General features: G+C 38.1%; 2 protein-coding genes across 4 annotated transcripts in view; one reads left to right on the top strand and one right to left on the bottom strand.

Annotated features, from left to right (window-relative positions):
- atad2b (ATPase family AAA domain containing 2B) overlaps positions 1-11,140 on the top strand; it is a 60,558-nt gene extending 49,418 nt beyond the window's left edge. For both annotated transcript variants that reach the window (XM_088403993.1, XM_088403992.1), the window contains exons 27-28: positions 2,269-2,397; positions 8,351-11,140. In XM_088403993.1, the coding sequence (XP_088260119.1) occupies positions 2,269-2,397; positions 8,351-8,392 (171 nt within the window). In that variant the 3' untranslated portion in view covers positions 8,393-11,140. The remainder of the gene's footprint in view (positions 1-2,268; positions 2,398-8,350) is intronic.
- Positions 11,141-12,126: 986 nt separating this feature from the next.
- The window catches only part of klhl29 (kelch-like family member 29), a 222,498-nt gene continuing 221,217 nt past the window's right edge, over positions 12,127-13,407 (bottom strand). For both annotated transcript variants that reach the window (XM_088403994.1, XM_088403996.1), the window contains one exon: positions 12,127-12,891. In XM_088403994.1, coding sequence (XP_088260120.1) covers positions 12,708-12,891 — 184 coding nt within the window. In that variant the 3' untranslated portion in view covers positions 12,127-12,707. The remainder of the gene's footprint in view (positions 12,892-13,407) is intronic.

Here is a 13,407-nt window from a genome sequence, read left to right as displayed (position 1 = left end):
GCTACATAAAACAGGAAAGAGTGCGCCGTAAAGTAGCAAAGTGCACCCAAAACGCAAGAGTAATGTGGCAAATGTGGATTTTCACTGTCGCTCAACTGTCGAGATGGACTGTAATTACACCAATTAAAGCTTTTATGCAGATTTTTTTTTTTTTTAAAAACACCATGCTATTTCATTTTGTTCTGCGTTTATGACATGATGTGGCAAAGATCCAAAGAGCTCCCTTTTGGATGCACTTACACACACACACACACACACACACACACACAACTATTACTGTATGAAAATAGGCCAATAAAATGTGCAGAGTGCGGCCCGGTGGGCTGAAGATCTAATGATCACTATTATTTTTGCGGGGGGACTTTATAAGAGTCCTCGGCGCTGGCTTTTTACTTAACAAGGGACTTGCACTTATTAGAGGCCAAGGGGGAGTTTTTGTCACATCTTAGCGAGGGCATTGTCTTATGCTGCCAGAATGTCTAATGGGAAGTGACAATACTGTCAAAGTTATTATGTGCTTAATCTGGTGTTTCAGTGTAGAAGAGCATCTAGTGGGAATAACAATGGTCTAACTCTGATTCAGTGTGCAAAAAAAATAAGTCGTGATGGGGGATGCTTTTCTATGGTTCTGTACAGTAATGCCCATAACAAAATGGAAGGTAAGCTTTTAATATTGGATCTGGTGAATGGGTCAGTCACAGCCCCACTTGGTTGAAATTGTGAAAATGTAAAATATAATCTTGTAATCTTTATCTTGTTCTCTGTGAAAATGTTAACTTTATCTGGCTTTTTTGTTGGCATGCTTTCTTGTGAAAGGCAATTTTGTTGATAAATCTATTTTTGGCGGTTTACTGTTTCCGTATTCCCTTTAGTTTACTAGGCTGATAAATAACTTTTTTTCATTTTGGTCTTTTTGTTTGTACAATTATGTTCTTATGTAAATCTTTTACTCCTGATGTGTTTTTTACACGTTACATAAAAATCACAAGGGTTTACATCACACATTTTTTTTAAGATCAGCATGACAATAACTAAAAATTAAATTCTGAACAGATCTTTTCTCACATCTGTAGATTTTCAAAAACATTCCAGTGCTAGCTGCAACCTTTAATTTCGACCACTATGAGCAATGGCACTGTTTTCATTTGTCAAATGCCAAAAAAGAAAATAACATAATCCTGTCTATTGCTTACTCACTCAAACATGGGTTGAAGTTTAGTTTGGAGGTAAGCCTTGCTCTGGTTTGCTACTTTAGCACCCTAGTTGCTATGATTAGCTTTGGCTGCTGTTGCAGTGGTGTGCTTAATGGTAAGCAAGCATCTTACAAAGAATGCATATTGTATATCTATTAAATGAGCCGTTGAGGAGTTTTTCTAAAGTAAAATTTGCCATTATCCAAAGAACAACTCCCCAAATGCTCCTTTACTCCCACCTATAACAAGAGCCTATCAGGCTATGCCAAACATGAAGACAGCCAATCAGTGTTCATTTTAGGTTGTGATTGACCTTTATTTTCCAACCCCCAAAACCTCAAGCACAAGAAGCCTGAAAACGGATCAATTCAACAAAAAGATTCAAAACAATTAACACCATTTAAAAAAAAACAAAAACAAAACACTAACAATGCATAATTAATTAACGTTAATCTGTTATTTTGACACCTGTTTTTACTATCGTTGCTGTTAATATGTGTTTATTTTACTGAAGCAATCCTAAACATTTTTATAGGGTCCTTGTATCATTGAGGAAGGCATGGTTTTGTTTGTTCCTTCTGTCTTTCCTTTGATGTGAAGCCTTCTATGTAATCAACATCCATTGTAATCAAATCGGATTCAGCCTTTGTGTGTAATTAAAACCCATATGTTGGCTGACTTCATCTTGACATGTCATTGTGTGCTTTTAACGCACGGTCATCGCCTTTCACCCAAGAACCCCCTTTCTTCCCTGTTGCCATTGATGGTTAACTTTAATTAATGTGCCTCGGTCGGCTTGAGTAGGCGTGTTGTGATGAGCTGTGCATTTTGAACGCACACCAGGGTCAATTAAAAGGGCCTTTCACTGTCCGCAACGTTTTAATTAAAATCGTTGTGAAATGCAAACTTGCCTCTTATTATGATTAGCTTTAATTAACTGTCACTTGGATCCGCATTGCTTTGGTACGCCTTTGACCTCCAAAGTCTGTCACACCTGTTTTTTTGGCTATCGCCATTTTGGAACACACGTATGTCAGCATATCATAACTATTTTCCACTTGTCGTTACTCCGCAGGTGCTACTCAACATGGCAGTGAGGAAGAGTGAGGGCTTCAGTGTGGAGCAGCTGGAGAGACTCTACTCGGTGCTCAGCCAGTGCATCTATGCCCATCGGAGGGAGTATGACAAGACGCGACTACTGGAGGTAGCTTAATATTTGTCCTGTATACATATATTTTTGGGGGATCTTTTCTTTATATATTTGGAGTGCTTATTTATCAAAAAGGGGGAACAAGACAAATAATGAGAATATCAGATATTATTGGCCATATAAGATAATATCAACAGCCCTTAAGTTACATGTTTATTTCTACTTGATGCGCACACAAAATTACAGCATGTTATTACATTGTGACAGGCTTCATAATGATTGATGATACAGTGGACCCCTGCCATACGAAATTAACCTGTGCTGGAGTTGGGATCGTTAGGCAAAATCATTGTATGGCGGACAATAGAAACCTATTGTAATTAGCTAATGCTAATTACTAACAAAATAGTATAGTAAGTACTAACATATAATATACATGTATTTAATTAATTAACATCATAAATAAAAAATATATAAAGGAATAGCAACATTTTATTTACCTTTGGAGTGGAGTGATTTGAGCTCGTTATTGCCCTATTCCCTAGCGAGGGTTGCCTGGCCTTAGTATTTCCTGATTATTTCCAGCTTAATTTCCACACCATCATCTTTTTTTTTCTCCCTTTAATGTCACCAGCAGTCTTGGGACTTATGGCTAACAAATTAAAGTTTTAAATAAAAAAAAAAAACGATATCGTAAGCAGTCACGTGAAATTAAATCTTGAGCGTATCAGCCTCTTAGTGACATCGTGACGCCGGCCAATTGCAGACCAGCATCTTAGTGACGCCGACCAATAGCAGACCAGCATTTTAGTGACGTATGTAGTGATGTATGAGCGTGGTGCGTGGTGCGACTCGCAGAGACATAACGCATGCACACTGACCTGCAAGTCTGAATTTTGTAATTGTTGTTGATGCCGTAAAGCAGGAAAAATGCCGTAAAGGGGGATGCAAAAACTTAGTATTCCATTTCGTAATGTGAAAAATGCATAAGCCAAGGAATGGTGTTGTCTTTTATGACTGTCGTGTGCTTAGTTGGGAAGAGAGGAAGTGCATAAGAAACACGCAAACGATGTTGCTTGGTTTTCTCAAAACTTCACTCACTGTTATTTCTTATATTTTGCTTGCAGTGACATTTTATAGCGCATTCATGCAAATCTTTTGTCTTCCCCTTCACTCCTAGGAAGGAAACTTATTTACATATAGCATTTCAAACTTTTTTTTTTATTCCCAAAGAGAATTCGTCACCTAACACAGCAACAAATTCATACCTCACTCTATCTGTATTGTTGATTCAAGATGGTTCCAATCAAAATAAATGATTTAATACAAGGTTATTCTTTTTAAAATGTGACAGTTAAGTAACCCCCTCAGTATTTTAGAAAAGATAATTTCAGAGAAACTAGGATAAGATTATCCCACAGTTGGATTACTGTGAGAGTTTGTCACTGCCGGGAAAATCATACAACAGCAACGGAATAATTTTAACTCTATGTAATACAATATTAAGTCCTAGGTTTTTAAACTTGTTGCATGGCGAAGTAGTCAAGAATGAAATAGTTATCAGATTATTAAAGGGGGTTGGGGGGTGCTAATTTTAATGCCTTTAAGTCCATATGTCATCAAAAAGTTTTCATTTGCGAAATTGACTATTTTACAAGTCATAGTATTGAAAAATCACTAATTTGATGAGAATATTGTAGTTTTACAAGACGAAAGGTGTAATTAAAAAATAAAAATAAGCCCTCATATGCTCAAGGTAACCTTAATATCACAAGAATAAAATTGTAATGTGTCAAGCCATCACTAAGACTAAATTGATAATACTGGTGATAGCTGTTGGCTCTCCACCATATACTGAAATTTGAATTTGGACAGTGCAAATGTCAAACGCATGTGTTTCCAGTGCAACTATCTCTTTGGAGCTCAAATGCAAAACTTCGAGAGAGAGAATGCTAGCGCTCGCAGATGGCCGGTGGCTACGCAGACGAGTCCATTTCTGCTTACGGTTGCATGTGGGTTGCAGCGCGGTGTGCGCTGTGCAGCTGTAAATGGAGCGTGGCGGCGCATTTGTCTGCGTGCTCAGCCGGCCGCGCCTTCCGTAGGGCTTGCCTTTCTCCAACGGGAGCGCTGACCTTTCAGCAGATGGAGTGGACTGCACTCCTGCTTCTCGTTAAAAGCCAGAGGGCACTTTGACCGCCTCTGTACACAACAACACACGTGCAGGTCCGAGCTACAAATTGGCAGGCGCATGGCTGTAAGCCTACAATTACATGTTTTGTTTTTTTTTTTGCCCTGCAAGACGGCAATTAGATGCCTTGTGACAGCCGTTGTGCATCCAATCCCCCCTTTTCCAGTCCTTGTTATATTTTTTTTCAACACTAGCCAATAGCATATCTATTAGTTGTGTGAATGCTGAGGATGAAATGGGCAATAAATAAGTCATATTTTACAAGACTAATTTGGGGAAAAGGTATAATTTAACAGAGTTATAAAGCTAAATTTAGCAAGAATAAAGACATAATATAGCAATTAAGTATATAGTGATTAGCGTGGGCATGAGGCAGTGGTCTATTTTAGAAGAATAAATACACTGAAGGAAATAAAAGATAATTTTATAAGGTGAAAGTCTGTGTTTCAATAAGGTGGTCTGAATTTCACACAAATACTATTTTCCATCGATTTCAAGTATCCTAATCTCATTCACTGACCTAAAAATAGAAATTTGGCTTATACCTGTCAATGGCAGCCCAGTAAAAACATGTGTGAACGAGTAAGCACACTAGTCAAAACTTTGAAAACACTCTTAATTTAACATGTAATCAATATTTAGAAGAAAAAAAAATCCTGAATAGAGGATTTCATATGCAAGTCATCGCCAACATACATATTGATGGAATTATTTGGTTAAAAAAAATTAAGTGGATGATGTTTTATGACCTTAAAAGGGATAATGTATAAGATTTAACCGCAACTTGTGGTGAACCAAAACAAAACAAATTCACTTAAAAAACATTCTAACACATCAACGGACATTTTTTCCATAATCATAGTTCTCTTAATTGGCTGCCATCTTTCTGCTGCCTATATCTGACTGAAAAGCACGTCCTCAGAATTTACGTAGCGTATGTAATGTGGTGCAGGATGGCCAAGTGTGTCATCCTGGAAGACACCTTAACTGCTTCAAAATCATTGCATTGTACTTCTTCACCACTAGATCTCGCTTAACCATACTCTTTGTGCCTTTAATGTTTTTTTGTGTTAATTTTGCTGGTTTGTTCCTGGGCTCACAGGTTTATTACAACAAAAGTGAACATTGTATCATCAATAATTGTTTGGGCTTATGAGAGTGCATCTTTTGTTTCGTGCTTTGGTGGCACGACGGCGCTGCCATTAAGTGCAGCAAAAAACAAAAAAACCAAACGTTTTGAACCAAGGGTGGATTTTCTGCCCCATTGTATAGCTGCCAAAGTTGCTTTTTGTTCTTTATTTTTAAAATTGTATTCCAGCATCAATATGTTGTGTTTGAATGATTAATGGCGAACACGGAAAGCTGTCAGGAGAGAACTTCTTTTGAAAGCGTTGAAATGTCGTCATACTGTGAGGCGCAAAAAAAAATCACTTCTCCAACACGAATACCTTGGAGCTCTTTAATTGTGACTTCTTTGCTATGGAGGCACAATGCACCAGATTGCTGCCTCTCAACTCCTTTTCCATTTTTTTTCATCTTTCCACCACACAAAGAAGCCGGTGGTCTTCTGGGGGGCTGCAAAAAAGATGAAGGGAGCTGGCGCACGTTTGTCGAGTAAATTAACTTTGGCTTTTGTCCAAGGGATCATTACGGGGATTAAATTACAGTTTACCAGACTAAGCATCTTTTATGAGCAAAAAGTGGTGGTTTTGGAGAATAAACTCTGAGTTCTCCAGAAATATTTAAGAATGAGAAATAAATATTTTTAAGGGTAAAGTCTTAAATTTAACGTCTTTTAAGATGGTGGAAATTTTTTTTTTAAAAAAACAAACTATTTTTGGAACTTTATAAGATAAAGTTCGCATTTTCACAAGAATCAAATATAAGCCCATGAGTAATTTTAAAGGACAAAAATCCAGTCTTTTAACTTGAGAAATTGACTTTTAAAAATCTTTTACAAGAATTCACACTGTAAGACAAATGCGTTTTTTACGAGTGAGCATTTTGCGCTTGTGATCCTCAGCCTTAAGAAAAACAGCAAACTTTTAAAGATGGCCAACTGAAATCCTGCAGCATCGTAAAGCATGTTTGCACTGAAGATGGTAAAAGTGTGTTGTAGATTACATGAAAAGAAAACGTGTGTCTGTACATCAGCCGTGCAGCAAACGCAGGAGCTGCTGCGTGAGCTGTGAGGGCACACTAACATGCTAAGGGCCTAATTGGTGCTATAAACAGAGGTGTGTGTGTGGGGGGGGGTTATGGTCCGATGAACCCTGGTATGTTGCCTATAATTTATATGATCATAAAAACACGGCAAGTCTGATAAACCTCAACTGCAACTCAATTTGGAGGTAAACATTTCAATTATTTCTTGAATGGAGTGTTACATCTAGCTGCTCTGTTTGGTCAGGTCATGAACTATTTTGTAGGTTTCTTAACCTGGTGGTGAAAGCTTTTTTCCCCTCGAGTAAATTGAAGGAACCAGAAACATTCACTTGGAAGCCCACTCAAATTGGGGTCTTTGACATCTATAACTGTCAATAGAGCTCAGTAAAAGCGGATGTTTGGTACCAATAGTCGGCAATGGCCCTATATGCTTTAAGAGGAAACTGCTTGGAATTTCCCTGCAGTCCCCTTTTACATTTTGTTTCATGAAAACAGTACGTTTTCAACTCAAAGTAGATAAATTGTCATTCTGGTGCTTTCGTTAAAGAGACAATGTGTAAGATTTAGACTGTTTTTCATTACGGACAGCAGGTGGTACTGCATTTTCCATTGTCCGTAGCTCTAACAGACATGGCAGCCTCCGGAGAAGTGCCACCCCCCATGTAATATCATTTAATGATAACTTGACCTACAATTATATTTAAAAGATACTGTTCGTTGTTACGAACACATTTATTTGCAAGTTTTTGATATTTATAATCAATGATTTTTTTCCTTTTGAATGAAAAACGCTCTAAATCTTACATATTGTCCCTTTAACATGGGAACAATTTGTGTATATATAAGATGGATAGGTTGAGGGTGGAATCATTTGAATTTAAAATTTGAAATGTTTACATTTTTGTGGGTATTTTAATGGCGAAGTGGTAAAAATGATTCATTTTTGGTGAATTTTCAAAATAACCCATAACTGACTTGAATGTGAATTATTTATTATTCAAAATATCATATGAATCTGATAAGTCTTTCCCAGAGTGGGTAATATTGGAATATATGATTTTTTTTTGGTGGCTGAAACATTTGGAAAATTCCACTTATAAATATGAAAGCTTTGGTATAGTGATATATTTTTTTAATGTTGAGTGCAAAATGCTGAATATTTTCAATTTCCAAAGGGAATGAAATTCATTTGTTTCATGTTCATTATTTATTGGAAATTATTTTTTTTTGGGAGGGGGGTGTCCTAAAATATGAAAAAAATGGTAGTTTGGATTGGCCTAAATTTTCCTTTATATGATGAAATTTGAATGAAGTGACTCTGATTTGGGAGGAGACGCCAGTCGAATGTCAGTAATGACATTAATAACAGGCCTTCAACCTTCACACAATTATTGTTGAAAACAATTTACTTTTTAAGACAGGTTTTACTCCAGCAGTAGAGGCAGCTATTTGTCAAGGTGCATTAAGCCTGTTCTTATGAATTTATAAACGACGTCGAAAGGCGCATGTCTCACTGACACATAGCCTGGGTAGTATTTATTTTTCCCCATTGCAACCTATCTGTCAACACTCCGGCCTGTCCAACTTTTTGCGTGACGCACGATCCAGAACTTTTTATAAACCACTTTGTTGTTTTCACTTTGTGTGCTGCAGGAGATGGAAGACAAGATCCAGCATTTTGACACATTCCTGTGAGTCGCAGACGACAAAACCTCCTCAGGTAGAACCTGAGCAATCTACCTGCTTGGACCCTCAAACCCGAACCCCCTCTTCATGCGGGACCACAAAGACACAAAACTGAGAGCGAAGTCAAGAGACATTTAATGGTGCTATCGTCTCAGGAAAATCTGCTTTGACACAACCAAACCCCTCCTTGGAGGTGTGTCTCACACGCAAACACTCACACACATATTTGCACACATGCCAATGGCGATGGGCAAGTCCGGTGCTACTTGGGTGCTATTCTAACTGTAATCCGTGCTGCTTTTCTTAGCATTTTTTTCAACTCTGGACACTGAGTTACCACAACCCCTTTCACGCAGGCACAGGCACAAATCCTCACCAGCAGAAACGTGTTAATGCCACTTTGAGACGCGGACAGAGTAATATTCCCAGTAAGTGATCGAAACATTGCTGAGCCAGTTTTGTCCCGGAGTAAAACACCCATCAGCACTACGCGCTTCCATCGCCGTCATTGTTTCAAAGGACTTATTTCGTTGATCCCAACCTCCACGGTTAGATCTGGGCCCGCTGAATTACAAAATAATACGCTTTCATAGGCTGTGTGCAAGTAGCGAGCGACTTAAAAACTATGTTAAAAAAAGGACAGTTTTTTCCTCTGGTAGTTCGGTTAAAAAGGTGATGCCTTAGGACAGCATCAAAGCCCAAGTTGACAGCGTTTACATGGTTTTACTGTGAAAAACAAAAGACAATTGAAAATCTCACGTTTGTTCAAAATCAAACCTAATTTGAGGCTTTTTTTTTTTTTTACATTTGTCGTAGGACAGCGTGAAAGAGAATTTAATGGGCTGCGTGAAAGGGGCGCGTGCGATTCCAAATGAATTGGGACGTGCTTCAAATCCTTATTCGCTTTGGATCAATACCTTTTCGCACAAAACTCTGCTCAACCTCAACCTCCTGATTTCATGTAGACATAACATTTCACAAATCTTGTTAGATTGCAATCCCCTTAACACACCCCCAACTGATGTGGCTACCTTTCAATACTGTGGAAAAACTCCACTTTGATTGCTAGCGTGAAAAAGTACTAGTGGCAAACTCAAAACAAGACTCCCGAGGATCTCAAGTTGTACTTTTAAGCTGGCAAATTTACTAGCCCATTCAATATTGATACCTTTTCACATAGGGCTGAGAATCTAAAAAGGGAACTCAACACTTAATTTTTGTATAAAACTTTTACACAGATTACTTAAAAAAAAAAAAGGGCTTAAAATGGCCACTGTCAAAGGGGCTACTGATGTTTAAAAAATAACAAAATATGTCTGATGGTCTAATTTTCATATTTGAAGGACCCACTCCATTTTGGTACCTATCACACCTAAACTGTATAAAAAATGGCTTGTGCTTAATAACACACAAAAAAAATACATTTTAATATTCATGTAAATTCGTCTCATTGATTTCAGGCCCCCCTTTCGCATTTTTTTTCAGGCAATTCAAAAAGTGGAGAAATGGATGTTGAATGAGCTAGTGACATGTAACGGAAAGCAACCTATATTGATTTAAAGTTTTATTTGGCAAATTTGTAGATGGAATGTAAAAACCCCTCTGTAACCATTCCTTTCACGCAGAACTATACGAAGACTTGGAGAAGTATGCACTGTAAAGGTTTGCCGCCATACGGAACGTGCCAAGTGTTAACTTTGTTCTTTGAGCGATAGAGTTTGCATTGGCGTTAGCACTGTTGCTAAGGCAGCATTTTGTCACTTTTTTTTATTTTTCAATTCCCGCTCTCATACCCTTCCACCGTTGACGGCGCCCTGTTTCACACATGAGAGAGGGTAGTAAAAGACGGTGAAAAAAAAAAGTTGCCGTGAGCTACCTCAGTGTCACTTTTTGTCAACCGTGTATTCGGTACACACAGCCGGTATACAGTGTGTGTGTGTATATATATCGCACCACCGCTTGCTACCGGTGTTAGTGGGAAACAAATCCCACCCGCAAAATCTCAAACCGATTACCAACCCAGGCACCATTTTGTAACATTATTCAGTCTTCTATATTATTTGGGCAGATTTCATCTCATGTCATGTCTATTTATTATTGTAGATGATTTACACGTTGAGAAAAAAAAAAACAGAAACCTGTAGCGTTTGTGTAGCAGGTTTTTGGGGCGTTGGTGTTTGCTTACGAGCGTTTTTACATGTCTCTCAGGTTCAACACATGCCCATTTTTGGTTTTCATCCATTATATGTGTGTATTTATTTCTTGGTGTTTTCTTTTGATTTGTTGCATACTGGAAAATGTGCAGGAACAGGACCAGACCCTTTTTTTTTGTATGTTACGCTGCCAAAAGTAAGAAACGAGAGCCAGATTTGGGAATTAAAAACACAGGTTGGACTAAATGTCATACATTGTGATATTGCTTTGTTTATTATTGTAGCCACTTTGGACTAACAACCAATTTTTGTCTGGTAGTTGAAATGTCTTTTTTTCTAGTCCAGTATGCTGAACGAGAAAGAAAGGTCCGCTTTGTTCCTATTTCCTTCCCGCCACATGCCGCGACTTTTTTTTTTTTTTTTTTCAGGGGAAAACCTTTCATGGCGGTATCGGGGTTTCTGTCTTGTTTTTTACCCTGTTTAACACCATGCAGCACGCTCTCGTTACCTTTTTAGTGTAAGTTATATTTCGAATGGAAACACTTACTGTATTTCTCAAATAAAACTGCTGTGATATACTTGAATAAAAAGGTGCAAAACTGAACATGTTTTCATTTCAAGTGGATGCCAAAGCATTCATGTTAAAAGGGTTAGTCTGGGGTCAAAATTGTAGGAAAAGTATTCACAAATTTGTATTTCAATCCACAAATGCGCAGCTGAACTCACAAATGGGTCATGAAAGGGTCACAAATGAGTATGTTGATTTGTATGCGTAAACGCATAATTGAATGCGTACGTAGCTCTGAAATTAGGGTGATCTTCGAACACTTGGCCTCCTGGATTGGCTGGATTCTTACGTGTGATTTTTGCTACAGTCCTGCCGCAAGAGAATCACAAATGCACATCTAAGGACTTGTGTGGCTCCATAGCAACTCATTCGAACCACCAAGGGGCGCTACTAGTACCTCAAAAATTCTCCCCCCCAAAAAGAAACTTGGGCGCTTTTTCTATCGACATCAACCTATGGCTAAGTACCATTTATGTACTGTATTTTCCGCGCACAATCAATTACATATTTTAAAACTTTTTCCATATATAAGGCGCGCCCTCAATGACATTTTAAAACTTTTTCAACCACAGTAATACTCAAAGTAATGACTGAAATAACTCTGAGTTATTATGCTATTAATAATGTCAATATGAGCAACCTTGTTCAACTGTAAACACACAAAAGAAACAGGTAAAGCTTACTTTATCAGTTCATACTCCATCTACGAATCCCAATCTCAATATTGATCCATATATAAGGCGCACCATCAGCTTAAAAAAGGGGGCTTTTAGGTGCGCCTTATAGTGCGGAAAATACCGTAATATTCTTTAAATTGGAAATTACGTGAGAATAAATGGAAATTAAATGTTAAGTACAGCTATGTACGCATTTGTGGTTCTCTGCGCATTTGTTATGTATTGAAATACTCATTTGTGAATACTTAGCTACAATTCTGACCCCATAGTTAGTGATGATGCAAAATGATGCATGAGCATCTTTATTAACACATTGAATTTAATATAAAAGAAAAAGCCAAACCATCCTTGTTGGAATATGTATTGGGTTTCCAGTAGTGTTGATTTTTGGATACAGATTTACAGACATACCTCTTTTTATATTCAACCTATCAATTTTTTTTTGTCCTTTTTTTCCTAAAAACATTTATACACAATTGTCTTGTGGTTGTAAAATATACATATTTATCCTTCCTGGTATTTACAGAAGCCCAAGTCCCTATACAAGAACGGGCGGCTTTCAAATGAGACATGTCACATATAGAAAAACTAAATGAAGAAAAAAATGATATTGTGCTTCTTTCCCTCAGCAGGGGGTTGAGATGAATTATTCCAGATAGCAGGATGAAGACGTCCTCCCCCTCTCGTCCCATGGAGATCAACTAGTGTAAAATAAATAAAAATGAGTGAGATGTTTACTAAGAGTCCCTGCGCTTGTTGATGGGATGACGGACAACCGGGTGGCCAGTTGCGCGTGAAGTACATTCTGCACAGGGAGGGGAACGAGCGACCCGTTCCGAGGCGTCCCATGTAGATGAGTCCCGGCTGGTGGTGTTTTTTTTTTTTTTTTTTTGGCACAGCGCAAGGGTCAGAGGGTCCGCCTGGCTTCATCCACTCTGGATGTACTTCTTGATAACCACGCAGCCGTGTCTGAAGAGCGGGCAGGGTAGCGACTGCAGGAGCGTCCACGTGTTGGCGGAGGGTTCAAACGTTTCCATGTTGCCCAGCGCCGGACCCTCGCTGCTCACGATGCCACCTGAGGCATAGATCTTTCCATCCAGGATCACGGCACTAAAGTGGAGAAAACACACGGTTTGGTATTTGAAAGTTCTTGTGATTAATTGGCTTTGCTAGGGATGGCGCGATATGGCTTCAAACGACAAAATTGGAAAATCGATACTGAACTATCTGCTGCTCAGCAGGTGAGGGTGGATTCATCCTTTAAATATTCAAAACATTTTTTAGGGCTGGGCAAAGTACCTTCTTTTATTTATTGTCCCTGTGCGCCTTGCAATTGGCACAGCCAGTTCATGTATACATTTATTAGTGAGCAAAACCGTGTTGCTAACTGAAGGTTTGTTTGGATTTTATTCACATTTTCATTTAGCATGGAAAATGTTTGTTGTAACAAATGCTGTATAAAATATTGTTTAAAATAAAACTTAGAATGTAGGAAATCAATATTTAACAAATAAGAAAAATGGCCCCAAAAGATATTAAAACTAGATGTTTTGGAGCTGTCATTTCAATACTGTAGTATTTTTGGACAAGGTTATCATAAGAAGGAAAAAACAATTTGTGTATTTT

Source organism: Hippichthys cyanospilos, chromosome 20 (assembly GCF_059441005.1).
Source record: "Hippichthys cyanospilos isolate Australia breed blue-spotted pipefish chromosome 20, RoL_Hcya_1.0, whole genome shotgun sequence".
NCBI classification, from domain to species: Eukaryota; Metazoa; Chordata; class Actinopteri; order Syngnathiformes; family Syngnathidae; genus Hippichthys; species Hippichthys cyanospilos.
The sequence above is the reverse complement of the archived record's forward strand: the minus strand, read 5'-3'. Positions and strand labels throughout refer to the sequence as shown.